Source organism: Drosophila tropicalis, unplaced genomic scaffold (assembly GCF_018151085.1).
Source record: "Drosophila tropicalis isolate 14030-0801.00 unplaced genomic scaffold, ASM1815108v1 contig_593, whole genome shotgun sequence".
NCBI classification, from domain to species: domain Eukaryota; kingdom Metazoa; phylum Arthropoda; class Insecta; order Diptera; family Drosophilidae; genus Drosophila; species Drosophila tropicalis.
Genome location: NW_027173070.1, coordinates 523,284 through 547,134, shown reverse-complemented (window position 1 = coordinate 547,134; position 23,851 = coordinate 523,284). Strand labels below are relative to the sequence as shown.

General features: G+C 36.7%; 4 protein-coding genes across 6 annotated transcripts in view; 2 read left to right on the top strand and 2 right to left on the bottom strand.

Annotated features, from left to right (window-relative positions):
* LOC137576868 (5-hydroxytryptamine receptor 1A) overlaps nt 1–23,851 on the bottom strand; it is a 50,730-nt gene that overhangs the window by 4,773 nt on the left and 22,106 nt on the right. For both annotated transcript variants that reach the window (XM_068290200.1, XM_068290201.1), the window contains exons 2-4: nt 4,720–4,948; nt 4,490–4,615; nt 3,484–3,600 (exon numbers count right to left, since the gene is read on the bottom strand). In XM_068290200.1, coding sequence (XP_068146301.1) covers nt 3,484–3,600; nt 4,490–4,615; nt 4,720–4,941 — 465 coding nt within the window. In that variant the 5' untranslated portion in view covers nt 4,942–4,948. The remainder of the gene's footprint in view (nt 1–3,483; nt 3,601–4,489; nt 4,616–4,719; nt 4,949–23,851) is intronic.
* On the bottom strand, nt 15,601–16,186 carry LOC137577785 (dynein light chain roadblock-type 1). The gene is made up of 2 exons (XM_068291331.1): nt 16,031–16,186; nt 15,601–15,966 (listed from the first exon to the last, which is right to left on the bottom strand). Exons 1-2 carry the CDS (start codon nt 16,075–16,077, stop codon nt 15,648–15,650), a joined length of 366 nt encoding a protein of 121 aa, XP_068147432.1. The 5' UTR covers nt 16,078–16,186; the 3' UTR covers nt 15,601–15,647.
* LOC137576942 (uncharacterized) lies at nt 17,255–18,755 on the top strand. The gene has a single exon (XM_068290286.1). The coding sequence runs from the start codon at nt 17,406–17,408 to the stop codon at nt 18,594–18,596; it is 1,191 nt and encodes a 396-aa protein (XP_068146387.1). The 5' UTR covers nt 17,255–17,405; the 3' UTR covers nt 18,597–18,755.
* On the top strand, nt 19,232–20,484 carry LOC137577220 (leucine-rich repeat-containing protein 40). 2 transcript variants are annotated; one of them, XM_068290621.1, is made up of 3 exons: nt 19,232–19,352; nt 19,408–20,136; nt 20,227–20,484. In XM_068290621.1, exon 2 carries the CDS (start codon nt 19,413–19,415, stop codon nt 20,133–20,135), a length of 723 nt encoding a protein of 240 aa, XP_068146722.1. In that variant the 5' UTR covers nt 19,232–19,352; nt 19,408–19,412; the 3' UTR covers nt 20,136; nt 20,227–20,484. The 2 variants fall into 2 exon arrangements, with proteins under 2 accessions (XP_068146722.1, XP_068146723.1); XM_068290622.1 differs by lacking the exon at nt 20,227–20,484 and having other exon boundaries at nt 19,408–20,193.

Below are 23,851 nucleotides of genomic sequence, written 5' to 3'. Positions count from 1 at the left end.
CAAAAAGGACAACACAGACGGAGGAGCCAAACACAACTATGCACAGTAAGTGTTACAGAGACACTGAGATATAGATATAGTGAAATACATTTACAGAAAACTGCAACATTTTGCGAGGGTTTCCATAACTGACTGACTGACTAACTAACTAACCAACTAACTGACTGGCTGGCTGACTGACTGACTGACTGTGAAAGGCTCTTGAACAATGCAGAAATGTCTCAACCAAAAGCCACAACTAGAAAAAAAAAGGAAAAGAAAATGTTTCACTCTACGCTTGGTATCTTTTATTATTTATTTAATTTACGCCATTATGTTTATATTGTACAACTTAAACTGGCACTAGGCAAACAGTTGGGGCGCAGGATGGATGGAATAACACGGAAAAACAATTCCATGAATATTTGATGGCAGATGATATTCCAGACAGAAGCCAAATGCCCACAATGTGAAATATATTCCGCATTCATATATGCATATTTCTCATATTTTTGTATCAGACTAACAGCTCTACATATTTCCTCGCTCGTTTTTCTTTCCCCCCGACTCTCCCGTCTCAATGAATGTAGACTATTTCATTTAAACTTAATTTGAGTAACGTCTCTGCTCTTGACAACATCCCTGACATGGACGATGTGAAGGCATGCATAATAAAGATGCAGTTGATTTGTTTCTTCTGAAGTAAAACATTTTGCTCGATTTTCAATCGGTTTCCGGCTTTTGGAAACAGAAATTTACTTTATTAAATTAAAGTTTTTAATCAATCGAATTGCCGTCATTTGAAACACAATTTCGCATATTTTCTCGAGGGTCAACTTAGCGTAATCAGAAAGTTGTGATAGTCCTTGAGGATCGAGGGTGAACAATATTTATTTTACATATACATAAATGAAAATAAATAAACTTATGAATCTATCAGGTGTTTAGTTCCTCAATAAATACAACAAAATTTTGATGTTTTTTTTTAAATTAATGTCATGAATTTGAATTGGTTTCCATATTATTACAAAAACACCCTTAAGTTAATATGAAGTTCAAAAATCAAACGGTTCCTTTGCTTTCGCGAGGTTTCTTACATTTTTTGGCAACCTCTCAGGTCACATTGTGTGAATAAACTTTCGAAATGAGCCATCAATAAGAAGCACAACTATTTGTTTAAGTTAAAGTCGAGGAAATGTAGCAAAACTTCGTCTACACCATCCAAGATTCTGTTGTAATGTCGGCGTTGTATTGCATTTCCGTTGGTGTTCATACTTTACCAAGTTTTTGTGCCGTCATAAATTAAAAAACATAAATTACACGTTTTCTTCAACAGCAAATGAGTTGCAATTTATGGCAGTTAAAAGGGCCACCAGTGCCTAAACCATATCTATAATAAACGAAAGTTAAAAGTTTTCGTTTTTTAAAGCCTTTATCTCGACGTTGAGTGCCTTTGGGAATGGGAGTTGGAGGAGCAGCAGCTGCAGCATCCAACATCCAGCATCCATTTATTAATTTTCGACAGTCTACACTTTATTACAAATGGGGCGTGGCAGTCGCTGTTTGTGCCAAATTCGCGCGAATGGCCTCAATTTTTTGTTTTATTCTTTTTCTTTGCAGGGCCCGTCTCGAAATATTAGAGTAACGGGGCGTAAGTTATATATACATAGATATACATATGTATGAATGTAGACAGGATATGCTCCTTTTTTTCCTAGTTTCTCTGTTGTGTTTGGCCATTAACTTTCGATACGTAAGGGGGTCAGTGGTGGCGTAGGGCGTAGTCTTTTAAAACCGAATGCGTAAACTTTATATGTATGTAAATTTGTTTGTTCTTCTTCTTCTTTTTTGTGGATTTTTGTGTCTGCAATAATTTGTTGGCTCTATGTGGCATGAGCTTATGTATGTATAAAAGGAGATTCTCAACCATACATACATATGTACATATGCAAATGCCAACGAAAATCGATTAATAGGTCCCTTAAATTGTTAAGTAAAACACTTATCTTTGAAGGCCCATTATGGGAGTTAAGTGCATTGTGTGTATATTTTGCATAGGTCTCGGGTTTAAATTTTCACTTAAATACTTATTTTTTGTGAAATAATCAAATAGGTTTATTGTTATAATGCTTTGGGGGCTTAATGTTGATTGAGCATTCTAAATCGAGCTAAGTGCTGAAGCTAAAAAGTTAAAGCTACTTGGAGAAAATATTCAAAAACAATGGAAATCCCAAAAGATCGGCAATCGGACATACTTTAATCCTTAGTTAAGAGTTGGCTTGGAAGTTCTGTTCTCCCCTTAGTTCATGGGTCAACTTTCCTCTGATGACAAGTTTATGGAAAGACCACAAAAAATATAACAAATTAATAAGACTAATTGTAAGAACACTCAATATTCCTTAATTCCTTAATCGCTTTGCCGATTTTGTTAAATTGCCACTGGATAATATAGATTTTTAAATTTCAACACAAATGTCCCAAGAAAAATGACTACTTGCGGCTCATTACTTAATTTCGTCCTTTTTTCCTCTGTATGTTTATATGTGAGGTTCCGCTGTCCGACCTTAAAATTATTTCTTTCCACTTCCTACTAAAAAATGTTTTTCCCGGTTCTCTTTTTGGAAGCTGCATGAAATGTTTGTTGGGACCATAAATTATGATGTAAGCGCCAGTGTGTGTGCCAGTGTATGTGGGGGAAGAGGGAGGTGAAATAGATAGAGATAGAGACAGGGAGTGGCAGCTCGTTTGCGGCATCTCTTTGCCTGCTTGCGGTTTCCGTGGGCGTGGTGACGCTTCATTTCCCTGCCTTTGCCTGGATTCAGGACTCCCGGTCCTGCCTGGCCAAAGGACTTTTGCTGTGGTCGTCGCATTTAGTTAGAGTCAATGCGCGCGTGAAAGTAAACAGAACGAACCAAAAAAAAGTATCTGGACTTCTCTTCGTCCAGTACGCTTTGCTTTTTATCTTTATTTTATACTCTTTTCGAATGTTTATACGATTTTTTTATCCGACCTGCTCTTCTCCCTCTGTGATTTTATTTTCCTGCCCATTTTTTTTTCTTTAGTTTTTTGCTTGCTCTGCTTTTTCATTCTTCATCTGTTGTTGGGCGCTTTGCTTTGTTTTCATACTTTATTTTGGTTTTTTTCTTCTGTTTTCTGAGCTCTTTCTGCTTGTTTAATGACTGCCAAAGAGCTTACAGCCCATTATCCTTATTTATCTCTGCGTAATTGGCTGCTATTCGTCCTCGTCCTTGTTGTTGTTGTCGCTGTCGCTGCTGTTGTTGTATTGCCGATTTTATTGGCGCGTGATTTTATGCCATTACGCTTAGGAGGCGGGCGCTCCGCCCTCTTCCACCCAGACCTATTGTTTATCGCCGTCCTTCTCTATTTCTGGGTTAAATTTGCTTATCTGAAATTGTGTCACCCAAAACGTGTCTTATCGACATATGTAAATAGCTATCTCTATCTATGTATCTACAGAACACTTGATAGATGGAATACACTTACCTTTTTGCTGGAGTGTTGGTAATATCGTCGCGGATGCAATGCACACATATATCTATCCACAGCCATGCAGACAAGAATAACGGCGCTTTGCTGTGAGAGAGCTCCGCGCAACAAGGCCTGGTCCAGCGAAGAGATAGAGAGAGAGAAAAGGAAATGGTTTCGTTAGTTAGACAGGGCTGCAAATTTAATAGTTTCAACACGAGACTGATTGCACCAGCTCTCCCCTCCCCGCCCCGCCTTCAAACCACAATAGCCTCTCCCCAAACCCATCCGTTTATTGTTTGAGCGTTGAGCCCATTTTTGACGTTCGCTTGCAAAAATCTAATCAAAAATTGTTTTAATAAAAATTTTCATGGCGTTGCATTTCCCTCCAATCTCTCTGCATCCTAGTTTTCTTTTCTTTCTGTTTTTTTTTCATACTGGCGTTTTTATTTATACAAACTTTTAGATAATTGAGATATATTTTTTTTGTTATCTAGGTTAAACAAAAGCTCAGAATGGAATTTTAGTCAACTATGCAGGTTTACTAGCTGGAATTACACGCCTCTCTTTAATAATTCTTGAGTCCTGGGGAGAGTCAACTTTCAATCCTTTATTGTCTTACAAGTCACTGAACCTTAAATTTATACTAAATATTTGTTAGTAAGACTTCAGACAAAAACAAACTTATAAAACCTAATCGCAAAATACCATAATAAAGCACTTTCTTCAATCCAAATGACTTGCTAAATACGATCTTGAACTTCATATACTCGTTAAGAGTCAAAGCCAAACAATACAAGCCATCATGTGGCATCATCCCTACTTTATGTAATTTTCACAGTCACTTAAACTTTCACACACAATTCCCGGGCACACACAGGGACTTACTGTGGAACAATAAGCCTGTCTATCCCAGTTTTATTGCCTACATTATTGCGATAATTTAATTAGCCACAACAGAAACCGTGAATTAATGGTCTTGTAATGCCTTGAAATTATCACATTACTTAGTTGGGTTACTCACCTGTATCTGACAGAAGATCTCTCCATATGGCCAACAATGAAACAATGCCGGCATTAGTCCAAACGGTGTAATTAGTAAACCAATTGTCAGGTCATTCAGGGCCAACGATGTGAGCAGATAGCGTGGCTAAAAGGATAAACCGATTGTAGGGGCGGATGTACTTTTGTTGTCACATAAATGCATTCACCTAAATTCGCACCCATTCATTCATTGTCTGTATAGACACTCACCTGTTGATGTATGTAGGCGGCATATCGACGATTATTGATAACAAAAATGACCAAACAGTTGGCCCCAATTACCCCCAGGGTAAGCACTAAAATGAGAACAGCCTCGATGGTCTCGGCAATGCCAATGTGAACAATAAAATTGTGTCCCGAATAGCGCGGATGGGAGCAGCTTGAGTTCTTCACAGCGGGCGCTACAAGTAATGAGCCAGTCTTTAAGTCCATTGCAGTGCTGCAAGAGACAGGTAACGAAATACACAAAGTTTTAAAAAAGTAGGTGAGAATACGAAAAAGGTTTAAGGGCTCCAAAATTAATATGTCGACTTGATGTCATAAACCCAAAATAATAATTAACATTTCTCCATGACCTTTTTAAATTCTTAAATTCTTAATTTCTTTAATTTCTATTAGATTATTTTGATCAAGACCACAATAACCCCCAGCAAGTCGGGTTAAGTTTATTGCTTTTCTTAAATATAGTTTCGCATTTCCGCATTTCGGTTTCAGTTTCCGACCGAAATGCAAAATGGCGACAATTTGTTATGCCATAATCAAGTCAAAACATGTGAAAGCCACGCCGACGCGTTGACAATTTATCAGCCGAGTAAAGCGGAGCCGAAACTGGCAGGATATGATGATGATGATGATGACATCGAGGCAAAAGAACCATCCAACCAAAAAAGGAACAAAATGCCAACAATTTCAACGTCAATATGGGGACGCGAAAATTGGCACAGTGACATAATGGAACTTTACAGAGGATAATTGGATGAATTCGTCTGTGTTGCGGTTGTTGCTTCTGCTGCTTGTCTGTCTGCCTTCCATTTTGCGTATGTCTCTTTCTATTGCAATAAATCAGCAACCAAAAAGACGAAAAAAACTCCGCCGACTGTCTTAACTTGGCTTTTGCCTCTGCCTTTGGTCTGAATGACGTTGATGTCAGCTTTCTCCCTCTGACATTGAGAAATGTTTGCATACAACAACAACATAAGGAACTACCAAATATAGAAAATATAAACCTCTACCAAAGGGACCTATGACTAAGACTAGTGTTGTTTTTGCCTTTAAAAAGAAGAGCAAAGCGGGTAGAGGTAAAAGAAAAGAACAGAAAAAACAACACGTAAAACTGTTCTCAGTCATTTGTTTTGGTGCCAAGGTTCTTTATTAACTTTCGGTGAGGGAAAAAAGTCATATCCCTAAGCTCTAGCATCGGCTCTATCGTTCTGCTTTCGTACTGTGATTTATCATTGCTTTGTCTCTGAGGTCGTAGCCGTATTTATGCTAAGTCCACAAATCACCCCATGAAATATAACCAAAAATTGTGCCACACAAACATACATTAAGCCCACCAAAAAGCTATTCCAGTCTTGCCGCATGCTTCCTAGGGAGGAAAATCATTTAGAGTGAATTTCTAAACGTTTTCTAAATGCAACTCAACTGAAATCTCTCGTACAGACAGTCTCCATTCATCTCTATTTGCTACCTTTACCTTTTCAATTTTTCATTACCAAAGTGATTTGCTACCAAACCTTCAATTAAGTTCTTAGCTGGCTGCTGAAGCCAATAAACCTATGCATATGAGTGTGTGAAGTGTGTGCCATGCCATGGCCAAACCCAATTCAATTTTCAAGTAATGAAAAGAGGAAATTCGCTTAATTCCACGTATTGTTAAGTCTGGCGTAATCGACAACGACGACGACGACGACGATGACGATGAAAAAGAGCAACTGCAATCCGTAAACGTAAAAGCAAAACCAAAATCGAAATCGAAAATAGACTGAAACAATGTGAATGTGAATGTGAATGCAAATGAAAGCCAGTGTCAAATACGAAACCGCGTAATTGTTTTAAAATGCACAACGAACGAAAAATGGCAACCAGGCAAAGCAACCGAACGACACAACAACAGGACGACAGAATGCCATTAAAATGAACGAAATTTCCATACAAAATTTTCATGGAATGGGGTTAGGAGAAGGAGGAGATAAAGTTTCGGGTTCGATGCTTCTTTAACTAGGCTGCCACAGATGACAGTCATCAAGGTTGTGAGCTCCCACAGTCTGTGTCAACAAGCATGCGAGGGACGTTGGTTGGGAAGGTCGGAGACATCAGGCTAACATTACCAAAAGACAAATGCAGAATAAATAATTTAACTGCCGGATTAGAGCGCCGCAATCCGCTTTTGAATTTACACTCAAGTTACTTCCATTAGTGGCATTTTGGTTAGCTGTAGCGAGAAACTATTGCATATCATTAGGCGCCGCCACCGCAGTTACAGTTACAATCGCTTCCACTCTCTCTCCCTCTTTTTCCTGGCGCTTGCATAAGCCTTTCTATGCGGCCAGAGTTATACTATACTAAACTTGGTAAAGGATTTGGCGAGGTTGACGACGGGGACTAAGAGAACCGAACCGAACTGAGCCGAACCGTAATTGTTTTAACCAACTTTTGAATACGTTGTGCATGCATAATTTGCCCAATTCGAGCTTATCCTGTGCTACCCTTTGTTTTTTCTTGTTTTTAGTGATAAAAAGGGAAAAGAAGGGAAACACAAAGCCAGGTCACAGGAACACACAACATGGACATAAACTGCAACATGGACAAAGGAGCACAGAATCAGCGACAGAGGCACAGGAAGGGGTCACCAATTCCGTATTCACAGTGCGTTTTGTCTACGCAACGGATGACACTATGTATGTATATGTTCTGGTACATGTGTGTGTGTGTGTGTATAAGCTCTGTGCGTGCGTGTTAATGCACGAAACTGCAAAGTCGTCCTCTTAACCCATTCATTCACCCTCCTTGCCTCTTTTTAGCACTCCTTCATCCTGTTTCTCGTTGTATTTCATGCACATTTACACTTGCATGGTAAGTTTTTGCTGTGTGGTGTGCTATGTGTGTGTGTCTGTGGGTGTGCGTGTGTGTGGGGCTTGTTCTTAAGCCTGATCTGACAAGCCATGAAAGAAAACAGAACACAGTATGTTCAAAAAGTTTATCGTTAACAAAAAAATTATTATTTTTACTATTAATATTAAACTTTTTGACTTTTCCAACAGGACTCACTCTGTGAAGATGCTTCTGGGCATTCTTGAAATCAATTTCGAAATCGAATCGAACGATTTTACTACTGATATCAGCATAATAAAACCTTTTAAGTAAGCAGATAAACAAATTAGCAAAGAAAAGCATTTGCTCATGGTACATTCACTCTTTAGGTATCACACTTATCACATGTAAGTGCAAAATACTTTTGTGACCCACTGTTTTTTTGGCATGGATGCAAGCGAATGTATATCAAATGCAAATTTTCAACCAACTGGTTTCTCTTTGTCCTCTGCAGCGAACGTTGGGTTCGTTGGTGGGGAGGTTTTTTTTCTTTCCATCATTTTGTTGCCAGGATTTGCCAGCTCGGGCTTATTTATAAGATTTGCTTTGAGGCAAACGTACTTCAACACATGGCTAGAAGGGAGAAGCAAAGCTGATTCAACCGTTGACAAAATGATACTCGAAGTGTTGTTGTTGTTTCTGCTGCTGCTGCTGCTGAAGTCGCTGACTGATTGCACATTTGTTAGTGGCCAACACCCAGAACCAACCAGCAACATTGTGGTCGGATCGAAAGAGATAGTTAGATATGGGTTTCCTGGGTTTCCTTTTCTTGTGCTGATTGCATGGCATAAGAAAACGTATTTAGATGTTAGCCTAAATTGACTTGATTTTGATTGAAATCTTAAATTGTGACCCATAGAGAGAACAGTCTGTATGTATGTACACACATGTATCTACTATAAATTCCTGTCATCCGCACCTGGAACCTGCTGAAGTCAGCAATTTTCATTTTTAGCAGGATTTTAAGACGAGTTCATCTCATCATCCCATCTCTGTTGTTAGCTTGTCTTGTCTTTTGTTAACTTTCTAATTGATATGTTCCAGCTGCCGCAGAAAACTTTTCCAATTTTCATTTATTTTAACAAAATTTAATTATGAAATCAAATGAAATGAAATTGTCAAATGAACACTCACACCGTTGAATGAGTAGCAAATGTCAGCACTTCTTGTATTTGTTTATTATTTTCAGTCAGATGTTGCCATTTCATACATTGAATTTTAATTAACGACATGAAACTGAATGATTTATGCAAGTTAATTTGAAGTGCTTGAGAAATAAATTACCACAGGTTAAAATAGGTCATTGACTTTGGAATGCCCTGAAGGAAATGAAATAAGTTTAATTGCAGCTGCTCTGTATTTGTTAATTCAATGACTTGGAAGAGTTGGATAAAACACGACAAAGTGGTCTTAAAGTTAAACCACTTAACCCAAGTTAACTACTTGTGTATATTCCTATTAACCTATTAACCGTGCTTGACTACTTATACATATCCTGAAGCCAAAAAAGGACAGCTTTCTTAGTAAAGTTGGCATCAGGTAATACATAATATCAAGGATAACAAAGAAGATCCCTCCTTTCTCCTACAGTGGTTAACCAAACTTCAGACTAACAATGCTTGTCAGATCATTGCTTATCTAGCAAGCAGAATTGAAATGACATGGAAGACGTAAATGAGAGTGTTATGAAACTCAAGAACTAATTTGGTAAATGGTATGAAAAAAGCACATGGAGTATGAAAGGATCTTCAACAATAGAGTTACGCAAATGTCTAACTTTTAGATAGTGCTGAAAGTGCCAAAAATCTGAAAGCCGTCCAAGAGGATAGTACATACTTATGTGGCACTTGCCACATAATAGGTACGTACAATATATTGATATTTAGGAAATATGAAGGGGGGAGTTTTAAAGAAACTATAAACTTAAAGTAAGTGAGTTAACAATTTGCATGTAGTTATAAATTTTCAGCTGCATCTCTCGCATAAGTTGTATATTTATTTTATGTATAATCAATGGAGTTTTCTCGTTGCTTAGTTAATAGACCTTTGTGTTGCTCTTATTTGTTCCAAAAATGTTCCTTTCCAAAACCAAATTTGACTAAAATCTTATTGATATAATAAAATTACCCACCATTAAGTCTAAATGATGTTACGTGCTTTAAAGAGGATGCCAAAAAAAGTAGTAAAAGAGGAAAGAGGGGCGGAGAAAGAAGACTGTGAACAAATAAGTTATGGCATAAATTATTGATTCAATAATTCAAATACAATAAGCGGCATTAAAATATTTCTCATTGGCTGTCGGTGATTATGGTGATGACTTGATGATGCCCGTGGCAGAACGCGATTTGATTGCTATGCAAAACCAATTTTCAACACAGAATCACATACAAAGGCTTCAGGGCCAACACACAAACACTTACACATACAGGCAGACAAACTGATGGAAAAGTTTCGGAAACTCCCAAAAACGGTGCAAACGGAATTTAATAAATACGTGCAATGCATTTGTGATTTCTTTATTTATTTTTTATTTATGTGTGTGTGCTCTGGGAAAAACCTTTTAACATGACCAGAAACTGAAAGAAAAAAAGGCAAGTGGGAGAAAACTTTCAAAAAATAATCACCCGCTTGGTTGCAATTAAAGAACCCAAAAAGTGAATCATCCTTCCACAAGAAGTCAATGTGTGTGTGTGTGTGTGGATGTTTGGGCTTGTGTCTGGAGTTAACTTTTACGTTTGGCATGCGTTGTCACGTACACGTAAAAATGGCGTAAATGTTTAAAAGTTGCATCAAACTTGTTATGAAGTATTTGCCCACAAGAACGAAAGGAGCAACCACACACACACACACACTCGCACAATACAGAAGAGAAGTCGGAGAAGGACACACCAGCTGATCCTACAGAATACAACATAAAAATTCTGCCAAAAAGTTTCTATGAATTAGCTTTCTGGGAAACACTTTTGAGTTCAAGCGAGAGAAATCAACTTTTAGTTATGCAAAGTGAAATGCGTTAGCATAAACGTGGCTCAAAACGGGTTTACCTATCTCACAAAGCCCATTTCAAAAACGACTCATAACAAGGTGTAAAAGAAGTCCAACCGTTTGACTATCTAAGAGCCAAGAGTCATTTATAATTATTGTAATGTGTATAAAACTTCGTTCCCTAAAATATGTATTACAATAAAGAGTTACTCTAGTTTGTAGCAACCAAAAACGTCTCTCTCTTTAATAAGAAAGAAAAGGTTTTTTGCATTAAATAAAATTGTTTGATTACCACGGATATCCTTGACAGGGAACGTTAAAAGCCAATAATTGGTCATTCAAAGCCTTGTGAATCAAATGAGGAAACAACTGATCCCAATATGCCCGCGTAGGTGAAGAGCCAAAAGGCTAGCTTCGGGTATGTCAACAAATCCGCTAAATAAGAGACCACATTAAAAATTTTCCACTGTATACTTTTAGCAGTCTTGGATAAGTTTGCATTGCTCCAGACCATAACCATATTTTACGAGAACTGGCAACTAAGGCCTTCGGCTTAGACGAAAACTACATCCATACACTAGCCAAATGACGGAGTCACTTAGACAACTTATTTACCGAGGACTGCTGATCAAAAATATATTTGAAATTTTAATCGTTCATAAGTGTTAAATAAATTATTGATTGGAATTTCGCATTAAATTTTCAAATGAATTTTAATTTAATAATTTTCAACAGTTCATATTATTTTTTACGGTTTAAGCACACATAATTTACTTTGTAGCCAACTAAATAATTAACCTTTTAGTTAATTTACGTTTTAAACTATTCCATCTCATGTTTGTAAATGCAATTAAGTGGCTTTGAGTCTGTTTAACAATAGGGGCATAAGAGGTTTATAAAATAGGTGAAGTTAATTCGCTTTCGTTTAATACATATACTTTTATCCTTGTCCTTTATATATTTGTATACAGTTTATGAGCAATATATTTTTATAATCAGCTGTAGAACGTTTTCTGTGGTAATTGAAACCAAATTGTTTGACATATCAAGTCCATTTAATCACTTAAAAGTTCACGTTAGGTTTACCTCCTCCGACTACCTGACATGGCAACATAGTTGGGTACTCGGTTTTCTGTTGTTTCTTTTTCCTTCAACCTCAATGACATTGCATGACATGAATGTTAGACATAGAAGTATGGTAGAAGCATGTGAAAATTTCTGTACATCTCATCGATATGTGTCTTCGCTTCAGGCAGGCAGACAAGAAGAACTCGAGTTGGTTTTTAAACACGAAATAAGTATCTAAAGTTTTCTTTGTTGGAGCTTCCTCTAATTTCCTCCTCCTCAACTGGTAAGTAAAGTTCTTCCCTGTGTTAGGTCTGCATGTTAAACAGGCAACTCTGTCTATTTGGGTGTAAAATGAGAAGCTTCTTTCTTTTGGGCTATACACTTTTTCTCTGACTGCTGCATGTAATTATGGTAAGCCTGCTGGCGCTTTTTGCCTTAATTTCGTTTTGTTTATTTTAGGTTTGCTCTCGCAGACAGTTGAGAATTTTAATTAATTTACAAAATATTTGTAACGTTTTGACCTTTGAGAGAGCTTTAAAAGCGAATAGTTAGCTGACCCCATAACAAGGTGAAAATATGACAAGACCCTACATAGCAATTAAAATCATTTAAACCCACATTGAGGGCCCTTTACCCCTTGTGTGTGTGTGTGTGTGTGTGTGTGTGCATCCGCATCTATTTGGTTCTAATGAAGTCATTTATTAGTGATAATTAAAGTTCTGCAAATGCTTCAAATGAAATCAAACGTATGTGATTAAGAGAGAGAGAGAGAGAGAGAGAAAAAAGACTGAAACAAAGAGGGAGACGGAGAAGCTCAAGTACCCAGTTTAATTGAATTTTAATTGGTAAGTAATTAAAATTAATAATACATTAAACGCAAAGTGGAAAATGGAAAAGAAAATTGACGTGAAATCTTTATCCACACTTTCACGCAGTCGGAGAACAATGGTGACAATGCGGCGTATGCTTAATATTTATATCATTATTTGCATATAATGGAGTCTTCAAGCTCTACAAAAGATATTCGACACATTTCTTTTTTTATTTTAAACAACGAGTTTTTAATTAATTGCCTCACAAAAACAGATTGAATCGCAAGCAATCAATGTCAGAATATTCTGTTGATATATTCGTTTGAACTTTTTGATATGCAATTTTTTGAACGTTTTGTCGAGGAAAATTGCAAATAAATAAGTTTCGCTTAAATGCTCGTCCATTTGTAACTCTTGGCACATTTTTAATCACAGACACCAGAGCGGGTAAGTAAGATAGAGAGAGAGAGAGAGAGAGAAAGAGATGGGGAGAAAAAAAGTTGCCAGGAAATGGAACTAATTAGGGCAACATGTTGAAGGGCTCCTCCGATGATGAATGCTACATAAATGTGGCAAAAAGGAACACCATTACTCATATGAAGAATGTTGTTCTCTCTCTGGGCATAAAGGATACAGCTTGACACGTTATAGAAGAACGAAGGGAAGAGAGAGATGAAGGAAACAGGATACTGTTGATGGTCCTTTGAATAAAATTTGTGTTTGTGAGTTAAAGACAAATCAGTGTAATTAGGACACAGCATGAAATTGAATCAAACATATTTTTGTACATAACAAGAGCATATATGTATGAATCCCTCTCTCTCTCTCTCCCTTATTCTTTCTTTCTCACTCTCATTAACCACTTATTAAAAAGTTTTCCTCTAATTACATAGACTTATGGTGCAAAAACAATAAATATAAAATGCGTTCGGTTACCAAAAATTGGTAATAGGCTTTGTTTTGTGTATTGTGTGTGTGGGTGTGCGTGTCTAACAAATCATTGACCATTACAAAATAATGAATACATGAGTGAATGAGAATATTTAATTCCAAATTAACGAGCAACTAACTGCATAGGAACAGGGAAATAATAACTTAAATATATTTCACATACAAAGGCAATATGTTCTAGTGTTGTAAAAGGGCATTAAAGGAAAGAACTTGCATAATTTTTCCATTTAGGCATTCTTTGCAAAGCTTGAAAACAAATGTTAAGTAGAATCACATGGTTCTTGTATGTCATTTATATACCAACAATTAGTTAGCCGCATGGATTATTCTTTAGTCATTTATCAAGCATGAAGGGATCAAATAAGCAAAAGGTTGTGCACCAGGCACAACACTTCAAGCGGCAACAACGTGATTAAGTGCGACTCCAGTTTGTCGACATATGTTGACATTTAATTTATTCGTTTCGTTTCGAATTGATACGAATCGCGTCCTGCCGACTCGGTCGATGCATTGCACGTCGTTGCAACAAATGGGAACGCACACACACACGCTTCATACACATTAAACAGGATCAACAACAGCCCGAGAGTTCACGATATGTCGCTGTTGATTTTTAATGAATATTCAAGAGTTGTTAATAATGTAAAATGAGAGAATTCACAGAGTGGCTGTACATGAAATATGAATTGCTCTGTGAATATAATTATCAACCTCAATTAAAACTTTATACAGAAATACTTGTGACACATTCATGTCCGGATTTCTTTTTTTTTTTTTTTTTTTGGTTGTGAATGAAAGTTTCAATGACTTCAGGAGAAATTCGAGTATTTGGCTAGTGGCTGACATTGGATGTACTTTAATTGTCTGCCGTCAATCTGATGAACCATGAAATTGCATATGCGCCTCATTGACAATTTCGATACACTTGAGGCTATTTATACAGACGGCGATGGCCTAAGGACAAAAAAAAAAAAGCAGTTAAGGGATGACGCCCCCAAAAAATTTACATATCCTTGAGGCACATCGACAGCTGAAATCACTACGAGTCTGCACTAGATTTTAAAATCCTTGCAGGGCTTTTTGCCTGATTTGCTTTTAATGAAAAAATGAAATTAACAATTATTATTTTGTATTAGTAGTTACTTTGAACTTGTCAAAGTTATTACTCATGGAAATATAAATAATAATAACTCTTTAAAAATATATAAAATTCAATCAATAAGGCACAACAAGTTCAAACATTCATTATAAATATTTGCATGTATGAAACCTATATTCTTATTAAGCCAAAGCCAGCCACTGTCACGTAACACCTCTCCTTTATAGGAATTAACTGAAATCGGGTATTATACAAATCATATTTTCGAATTGTCTGTGTCCCTATATAAAATAAATAATTCAATGACCAAACACACAAATATGTGGAGGCAAATGTTTTTGGGGTGCCATAAACACAAATAATGGCGACAAAATATTTACAGTTTCAAAAAGCCGCTAGACAAATGCTACACACATGTATGTATCCCCCTGACCCCCAAACTCCTAACCAACAGGAACATGCCACATGCCAAAACACATTGAATAAATACGCATAAAATTAATCCAAAACAAAAGCCAAAAGTTGCTTCATTCATATGGTTTAAATGTTTGGGAGGGGATGAGCATATGGGGTGGGGGAGTTGGGTGGTAATCGTGCCACGCACGCCCCAATTTAATTGTGTACAATGTTTTATTCTGCTGTTTCTTTTTTGCTTTGCATTTGACACAACACAAATACAATGAATAATTGTCCATTGATGTAGAAATACAACAAAGAGAGAAAAGCCAGAGAAAAAACCTTAAACAGACACGTGCCAAACGTGCGAATTTAATTGCCATTATCATTTGATTTCCTCTGTGTGTGTGTGAGTAAATAAAAACACATCTCTTGCTCTATGCATTTGTGTTTTAGCGTGGGATTTCAATTTGAACACTGACCAGAGACCACAATAGATTAGCTTTTAATGAAGCTGCAAAATGCTCAATCATTTGCCATATCTAATGAATGTTGTTTCACAGAAAAGTGGCTACAAATGCGGGCTGTTTGCCATCAATCTCTCAATCATTCATTCATTGGCAACTAAAAGGGTCAGATGTGTGTGTGTGTGCTTGTGTATCGATTTGGTCTACACATGGATTTGCATTCATAATGTGCCTGCGAGAATAAATGGAGGGTCTTTATTTAAATCCTTAATATTTTGCACGTTCTATGTGCTTTTTCAAACGCTGAACCACAATCAAAATGAATCCTTTGCCCATCGTAATGTGCACTTCATTGACAGTTGAACGAATGCGCATAAAGGTCATTTGATTAGATGGATTTAAATCTCTCACAACATTTCGGGCCATTGAAACTAATGGTTTTAAATACGAGGCATAGAGCAGAGTCCGACGATGACTGATTGTCGATCGCAATGGATGACCATCGCCATCCAAAATGATGATTTCTCGTGCTCCACGATGAGCGAAGAGATTCACGAATGCTGCGCCATCGTAGGTTCGTTCTAAACTATGTATATAGAAATCAGGTGAAAGGTTTTGAATAGCTTTACTTAAGCTGTTTGCCAACTCACATAATTTGTCCAGATAGTTTTGTTTCATTTGTATTGGAATCAGCCATTCTTTAACCCTCTTTATCTCGTTTTTTGGATGTTTTTTTTTTTTTTATATTTTTTTTTATTTTATTATATTTTTTTTTTTTTTTTTGTGTTGTGCTTTAAGATGTGTTTTGTGTTATGTTTAAGTTTTTCAAAATTTATCTATGACATTTCTTATAAACACACTTGATTCTAGCATAATTGAAAAATAATACAAAGTTTATAATGAAGAGGGTAAAAGATACATAAGCAACAGGGGTTTAGGACCAACGACCAAATGTCCACTGTATCTCTGGTATGTTGAAGCCCAAGAGGACCGAAAGGATTCTACAAGTGTCAAATATTTCTATTGTCACTTATCCTTCCTCATTCCTTCGATTTAGATACACTGCACTTGCCTTAGAAAGACAAATTTCATTAACATATTGAATATAGTTGAATAAATCAATAGATCTAGATTACTTAAAGTTACATAAAAGCCAGTTCAACGCAATGCATTCCATATAATTTATTACCTTTATTAATTCTATACTTAATAATCTTGGAAAAAAAAACAAATTAGTGATGCTATAAAAGGATAATAGATTATATGTATGGATTGTCCCCCATGCGATCGGCCTCATCCGCTCACTTTGTTGGATGGTTTCTCTGAGCGTTTCTTTAGTTTTTGGACAACAATCAGAATGAACTCTTTGCCCATTGTGATATGAACTTCATTTATTTCGGAACGTATACGCATAAAGACAACATCATTGGCGGGGTCCAAATCACGCACCACATTACGGGCCATCGATGTCAGGGGCTTGAGATAGGAGGCATACATATAAGTACGACGATGACTGATAGTTGATCTCAATGGATAACCATTGCCATCTAATACGAGAATTTCACGTGCTCCACGATGGGCAAACAGATTGACAAACGCATCGCCACCATAGGAACGATCTTGACTAACAAGTGTGAATAAGTGAAGGAAGTTATCTATTCACGCAAATACTTACTTTGCCTGGATGCGGCCTTTTTTTCCTTTTTCACTAGACTCCATTGTTTGAATGTTTTGAAGTCTGTTTCGAAAGTGATTTTAGTATAGGTAGGTAGTATAGTAGGTTTCGACAGATCTAGCCAGACGTTCTTAGGTCTTACAATTAGTTAGTTGTACAAAATGTTCACTTTGTTTTCATAGTAGCCGTTCATGTTTTCGTCAATTAGATTATTTTTGGGACATTCAGTTTTCTAACAAGTTCCAAACTACTTACAGCTAAACAAGTTTCCATAACCAACTCTGAAAATTTTCGTAACTCTTATTTCCTATTTCTCTTCCGTGAACGTTTTATCGGTCAATTAACGAAAGATGTTTCTTCGAGATGATACGGGAGTAAAGAAACCATTGGTCAATAGCACCGTCACGCCCTATTTGGCAGCTGTACGTCGTGGACCCTTCACCATGGTTACCCATCCGGTTTACAGCAGTCCCTTGGAGAAGGAGCCGCCAGCTGGTCCAGCTCACCAGCACACTTTTAATATCAAGAAGCAGGCCTTAAAGAATAATCACAAATATCATAGACATATGGTGCCAGTTCCGATACCAAAAACACCAATGCCCAAGACAAGATCTCATTTGGTTATCAATGAGCAGAGGGAATTGTATCGTCAGCATAGGGATCGCTTGTCCAATATTAAGGGCAAGGTTAATACGTGCTTGCCGCCACCGAAAATCAAAATAGAGGGCAATGGCATGGAATTGTCCTACATGGAAATGCTGGCGTCGCTTTACAAGAAAAGCAACAATACTCTGAGGACATTTACTAAATCACCAGAGCGTTTGGCTGCGGGCCGTTGGCGTAATGCCACTGTTGCCAGGGAGAGGGAGCGCAAACAGAATGAGCTGAACAAGAAGCTTCACAAGGGCGGCGATCTGTTCGACACATCATATCAACAGACGGAGAAATCAGCGAAGGAAGCCAGCAAATGTTTCAGCTATGAAATACCCTTGCATGTCCTTCATCGTTATGAGAATCTAATGAGTCAGTGTGATGTGGGAGTGCTGTGCAAACTGTTACGTCCACAGATCTATATCGATGTAGAGGTACGCAATACTCGCATCCAGGGTCGTCTATCCATTCAATTATTCACCGAAGCCTGTCCCTTGATTGTCCTTGAGTTTATGCGGATTTGTACTCAACAGAATCAGCGTTGCATTTCATTTACACGGACATTTGCCCCTATTTGGCTAGAGGGTAAAATCGCCCTGGATCCTGAACGCGGCATCGATATGCGTAACATTGAGCATGATTTTGAGGTGCTCAATCATGGTGTTGATGCTGGCATACTCTCGTTTCCCAGTCGCTATGTGCGTGGTCAGGCTCGGTCTGCCTTGAATTTCACCATAAGCTTTAAGCCGTTGTCCATACTAAATGGTAAACGAATTGCCTTTGGCAAAGTTCGTAAGGGTCTGCAGCTGTTGGGGCGCATACAGGACGCCACCGGACATCTGGCCAAATGTCAACATATGATCATTGTGACAGGTTGCGGTCTACTTTGATGTGAAGAGGTACCTTCTCGCTACCCCACCCCTTATCATTAGTTTTATTCTCCAAATCGTATAGTTTTTATCACAAAATTTTGGTGGATACAAAACTTCAATTAAACCCATCATGTAAAACATTGACTAGTAAAATTAATATTGAATCTCTGTGTAAAATGGGCTTTACTTTTTGTCGTAGCTTAAATTGGGTTTTATAGTAATATCTTAAGAATGTATAATAAAGTCTATGTGTGAACCCAAGAAAATATCCATAGAACTTCTAGAGAGCATAAGGTCCTTTGAGGTCTACTTCGCTAGTTCGATATTATTATTTCTAAATTTTAGTACTGCTGGGAAAGTATGGGTCATGCTACTTTTCGTAGTTTGGAGTTAAATATACGGATTACAATTCAATTACATCGATTATTATGTATTATATGATTACACGTGCCATTACTAAGCTTATGTTGAGGTATATGCATAGGTTCCTTAGTCAATAAACTGAGGGTATATACATTACGATCTTAAAAACATGATTCTGAAATGTATACCAGACGTTTCCCAGGATAGTGAATGGATATAGGCCATAGTTGCTAGTGCTTGTAAAATATTGTTAGGTTGACGTATACTTATACCCATTAGCTTTGGTTTAACTGTCACTTCCTGAATTAATCTCTAAAGCCCTAAAGGCCCTGAGAAATTTTTAGTATTATTTTGTTTATCGTTAACGAAAGGTCGTATAACTACAAGTTTTACAATTTTCTTTTATACTCTGTAAGGATTTGGGTATACCTTTATGAGCATTAACTTCTCTAGCTCCTTTTACTAGACACAATGGTTGGAGATGGTTTAAATAGTCCACGCCAACAAGGTGGAAAATCAAACGAGCCGAAAGATGGCCCATTGCAGCCCCCATTTCCCGATAAGTATTCCATGCGGAATACACGCATTTTGAGTGTGCCTCGAGCCCAACTCCGTCAGGTGCCAGCCGAAGTCTTTGAGATAGCTCGTCAGGAATTTGTGAATACTGTGAATTTGGAAGGAAATAAATTCGTCGCAGTGCCCATGGATTTGCAGAAGTTAAACGAACTTCTAACTGAATTGAATTTTGCCAAGAATCAACTGGCCCATATACCAACATTCATATCACAATTTTCTCGCATGGATCGTGTAAACCTATCCTGTAATTTACTACGTGAATTACCCATGGAATTTGCTGGACTCCAGTTGCTGAGTCATCTTAATATATCGCATAATCGTTTCGATAGCTTGCCCCTCTGCATATACGAGTTGGAGAATTTGGAAACATTGCAAGCCAACGATAATCAAATCGAGTCAATTAATGTCAGTGAAAACGGATTGGGAGCCCTGAAACGTCTCAACGAACTTGATTTGAGCAACAACGATATCCGTTACCTGCCCCCGCAACTGGGAAATCTTACGAACATCCATCACCTAAAATTATCAGGCAATCCATTTCGTCAACCACGCCATCAAATATTGGCCATGGGCACTGCGGAAGTAATGAGTTATTTGCGTGGTCGTATACCGACATGAAGTAATTGCAAGTTTTTGATAAAATCAAATAAATCCCACGTATACATTCAATACAAAATACAAATTCTTTTTTCTTTCTTTCTTTCTGTAGATTGACTACATGAGATAAACCAGAAAAACCAAAGACAACAACAAAAAATCACAAAACGAAATGAAATTGGTCACTGAACTCGAAGTTTTGGCGCCAGCAGGCCAAATCACAGGAATCACTGGTAAATAATAATCAATGCCAACGAAACAAAAAAAAAATATATATATATAAAATGACAGAGAAAAAAGAAAATGTGTTGGAATTTCTTCAGGCTAAGTTACACAAAAAAATTCGAACGAAAAAAAAGAGAAATTGTTGACGTTTTATCTCTGTCCCCCCTTTATCTTGTCTATTTCGGATATAAATACAAATTAAACAATTTAAGCATTTAAAAAAGAACTAACCAATAAATTGTTTATTTATATGAATAAATATTTAAAGATCTACCATCCATCGACTTTGAATTACCTTGTAATTAAAAGGAGTCAAGTGCAAGTAAGTAAGTAGTTAGTAGTTGTTTGAGCTTAGAACTTAAAATTACTTAATCATCGGTTTATAGTGCACAGTGTCCTTTGATTTATTTTTGGCATTTCAACTGCTGAGTCCTTTTTAGGACTGCTCAAACAAATGTCCATTGTCTTGACATCCAACACAAATAGTTTTGTTCTAACTAGCCCCTCGACAGAATATACACTACTAATCTGCAATTACAGGGTATCAAAATGATGGTGTGTGTGTGTTCTTTGTCGCTTCTGTCGCTTCAATTAAAGTTGTTGCAAAATTAACATTTGTGGTTAACCTAATAATGGTGTAAGCATGTTTTCGCATAATTACTGATTTAATTAAAATTTGCGCATTTCATTTCCCAACGAAATTATTTTTTTTGTTGGTTTTTCTAAAAGTTTATTATTGTTTTCATTTATTTGTCATTTATGTACTTTTTTTTGTCTTTTGTGTGTGTCGAATGATGTCCTCGAGCCCTTTTACAATTGTTCATGCCCACTTATACAGTTGATTTAGTTGATATACATATATATATATATATAAATATAGATTACAAAATAACACTGGTTAGTTTGGCACGCTTGTCAAGTGTTTTCTTTTGCTGTATTTAATTGAGCAGAAAACTGTTAATGTCAACCATTTTGTGCCTATTGTTAATATAGTTTTCCATCATTGATCAATTTGTGGACACTTTGTGTAAATGGCAACAGAAAAAGGGGAAAAGACCGGCATTCACACTTGAATTGAGTTTTCCGCATTTTGCACATTCGTTTAATTATGTCACAAAATGCATTTTATGTTGTCAGTTAACAATTTTACCTGTAAAGATTCAGGGAAAGTAACTGAATAACTTTTGCATACCCTTTCGAAGGACCTAAGTTAAAGGCTCCTGTTATTTGAATCTATGTGGAGGTCTAATGGGGCTGCAGACGAGGAAAAAATAAAGGAACTTTAAAGTCTAATATGGATTAGGCAACAATTATTTCCAAAAGAATTTTTCACTTAATACTAAGTGAAAAACGTTTTGTTATAAACAGTCTTAAAATACATAACCTGGTCTCCCTTAAGTGCAGACTCTCGAGACCCTTCCCTATCGTCAAAGCCATGACTTTTGGCTTATACTCCTTCTCACCCATTATTTATCTATCAACAATGCTTCATTCACCTGCAAGGGTATCATAATTATTCAATTATATTGTAGTAAGCCAACTTAACAGTCTCTTGCCGTAGAATTAACATCATTTTATATTTTATCCATTGTTGATTCTCATTCTCAGTGAATTTCATATGCATGTGAATATCTATCAGATTCAATACCGAAAAAAATAAAAAATATTCAGATTCTGGGTTTTTTTTATAAATTTTTTTTCCACTTTTTTTTTTTTTCATTTCTGCTTGTTTGTTCAATCCCATAATTAATTGCATTAAATAATATGAATGAAACATATGGTACCCCATCATCATTATCATTATCATTATCATTATGGTAGATTTCTACCTGAAGGATAGACCACATCGATTTACATTAATTGAATGTTAATACCCTAAGGTTTTGTCTTTTTTGGCTTTGTGCTGGTGACCGTTAAATGATTAATAGCTTTATGAGGTAAATGGAACATTGGGGTTTACTTGACGCCAGCAGAAAATAAAGAGTGACTGGATCGACTCTTGGTTTCGGCCCAGTTAAAGAGTCATTAGTAGGTGTACACTTCTTTTCTTTTTACCTCTCTCTCTCTCTCTCTCTCTCGCTCTCTCTATTTCACTGTTATCACTCAACAATCAGCAAAGTCGTCGTTGAGGATGATGATAATGATGATGACAATGTCAGGGGGAAAGGTGATGTGGTTTAAGAGGTACTTGCAGGTAGTGGCATGTGGTACCCACTTAAGCTCTTTTGTTGTCAAGTGTCGCATGCATCAGCATCATCAGCATCAACAGCAACTCTTCTTCGTTTTCATCTCCTTTTTAGTTTCTATTCTCTTTTTTTTTCTTGCATATCATGCTTAAGTTTTATATATATTTCTTGTCCTTATATCCTGGTTTTATGTCTTGTGCATATTTGATATTCTCATATTTCAATGTTCAACGCAAAAATGTGTCAACAATATGATGATGGAATTGAGAGAGGGAGAAAGTGAGTGAGATGCCAAAACGATTGCAATTTAATCAAATATGGTTAAAGGGTTGTTGTATTTGAACAATTTTATTTGGAGCATGATGAATATATCAAATCCATATTCATTCATGTATATAGGGAATACTTTTCAGCTTTGTGAAATGAAATGCCAGAATATAGTTTAATTTTAGTTGTATTTTTCAAAACCGTATTTTACTGCCTCTTTCTGCTTTGAAAACCCTGGTTTAATTAGTTTATAGATTTAATAATTGCTTGGGTTAATATTTCAGTTTCTCGTTTTTCTCCCTTAAACTTCTTATTTCCGTTTCATTTTTGCCATTTCGGTATATTACTTCACCTAAATTGGTTGTGTTTGCAGTGTCCCTGAGCAGTTACAGTTTTTCTTTACTGTTTCTTACTTGGCTGGCTTTTGCTTTGGTGTCAATTGCTACTTGCTTTCCTCAATAGCCAATTTAAACTTGACATAAATTCACCTTTGGATGTAGAATAAAATATATTTCGTATTTCTTTTCATCGAAATTATAAATTATAAATCATATGTCGATTGGAAACCGTTTTACTCTCAGTCTTATGGTTTTTTCCCTTCTTCTGTCCTGAGCTGTTCCCACTTTGGAACTTGAGTCTTGAGCTTGCCAACCACAGAAGTTCTGGATATCTCGCCTTGTTTCTGATTTTCGTCTGAAGCACTTAAAGCTTCTTTTCCCCCCCATTGACAGCATATTTTTATTATTTTCTTGCCATTTTCCGCCCAGTGATATGTATGTCTGACCTTGTGGAAGTTTTTATGTTTCCATATAAGTATTCTACACCAAAAACATACATACATATGTATGTGTGTATACGAATGTGTGTATATACTTGTTTTTTTCGGGATACTTAGGTTTATGGGCATGGAAATGGTGAAATGGAAAACAAAGCAGCAACAGCCGAAAGTTAAGAGCATAATGGAGCATAAATGCTTTGCTCTGGACAAAATGTGATTTGATTTTGTCTGCTCTGACGCTCTTCCACTCACGCTTGTACGCACGTTTGACTCGTTGTGAA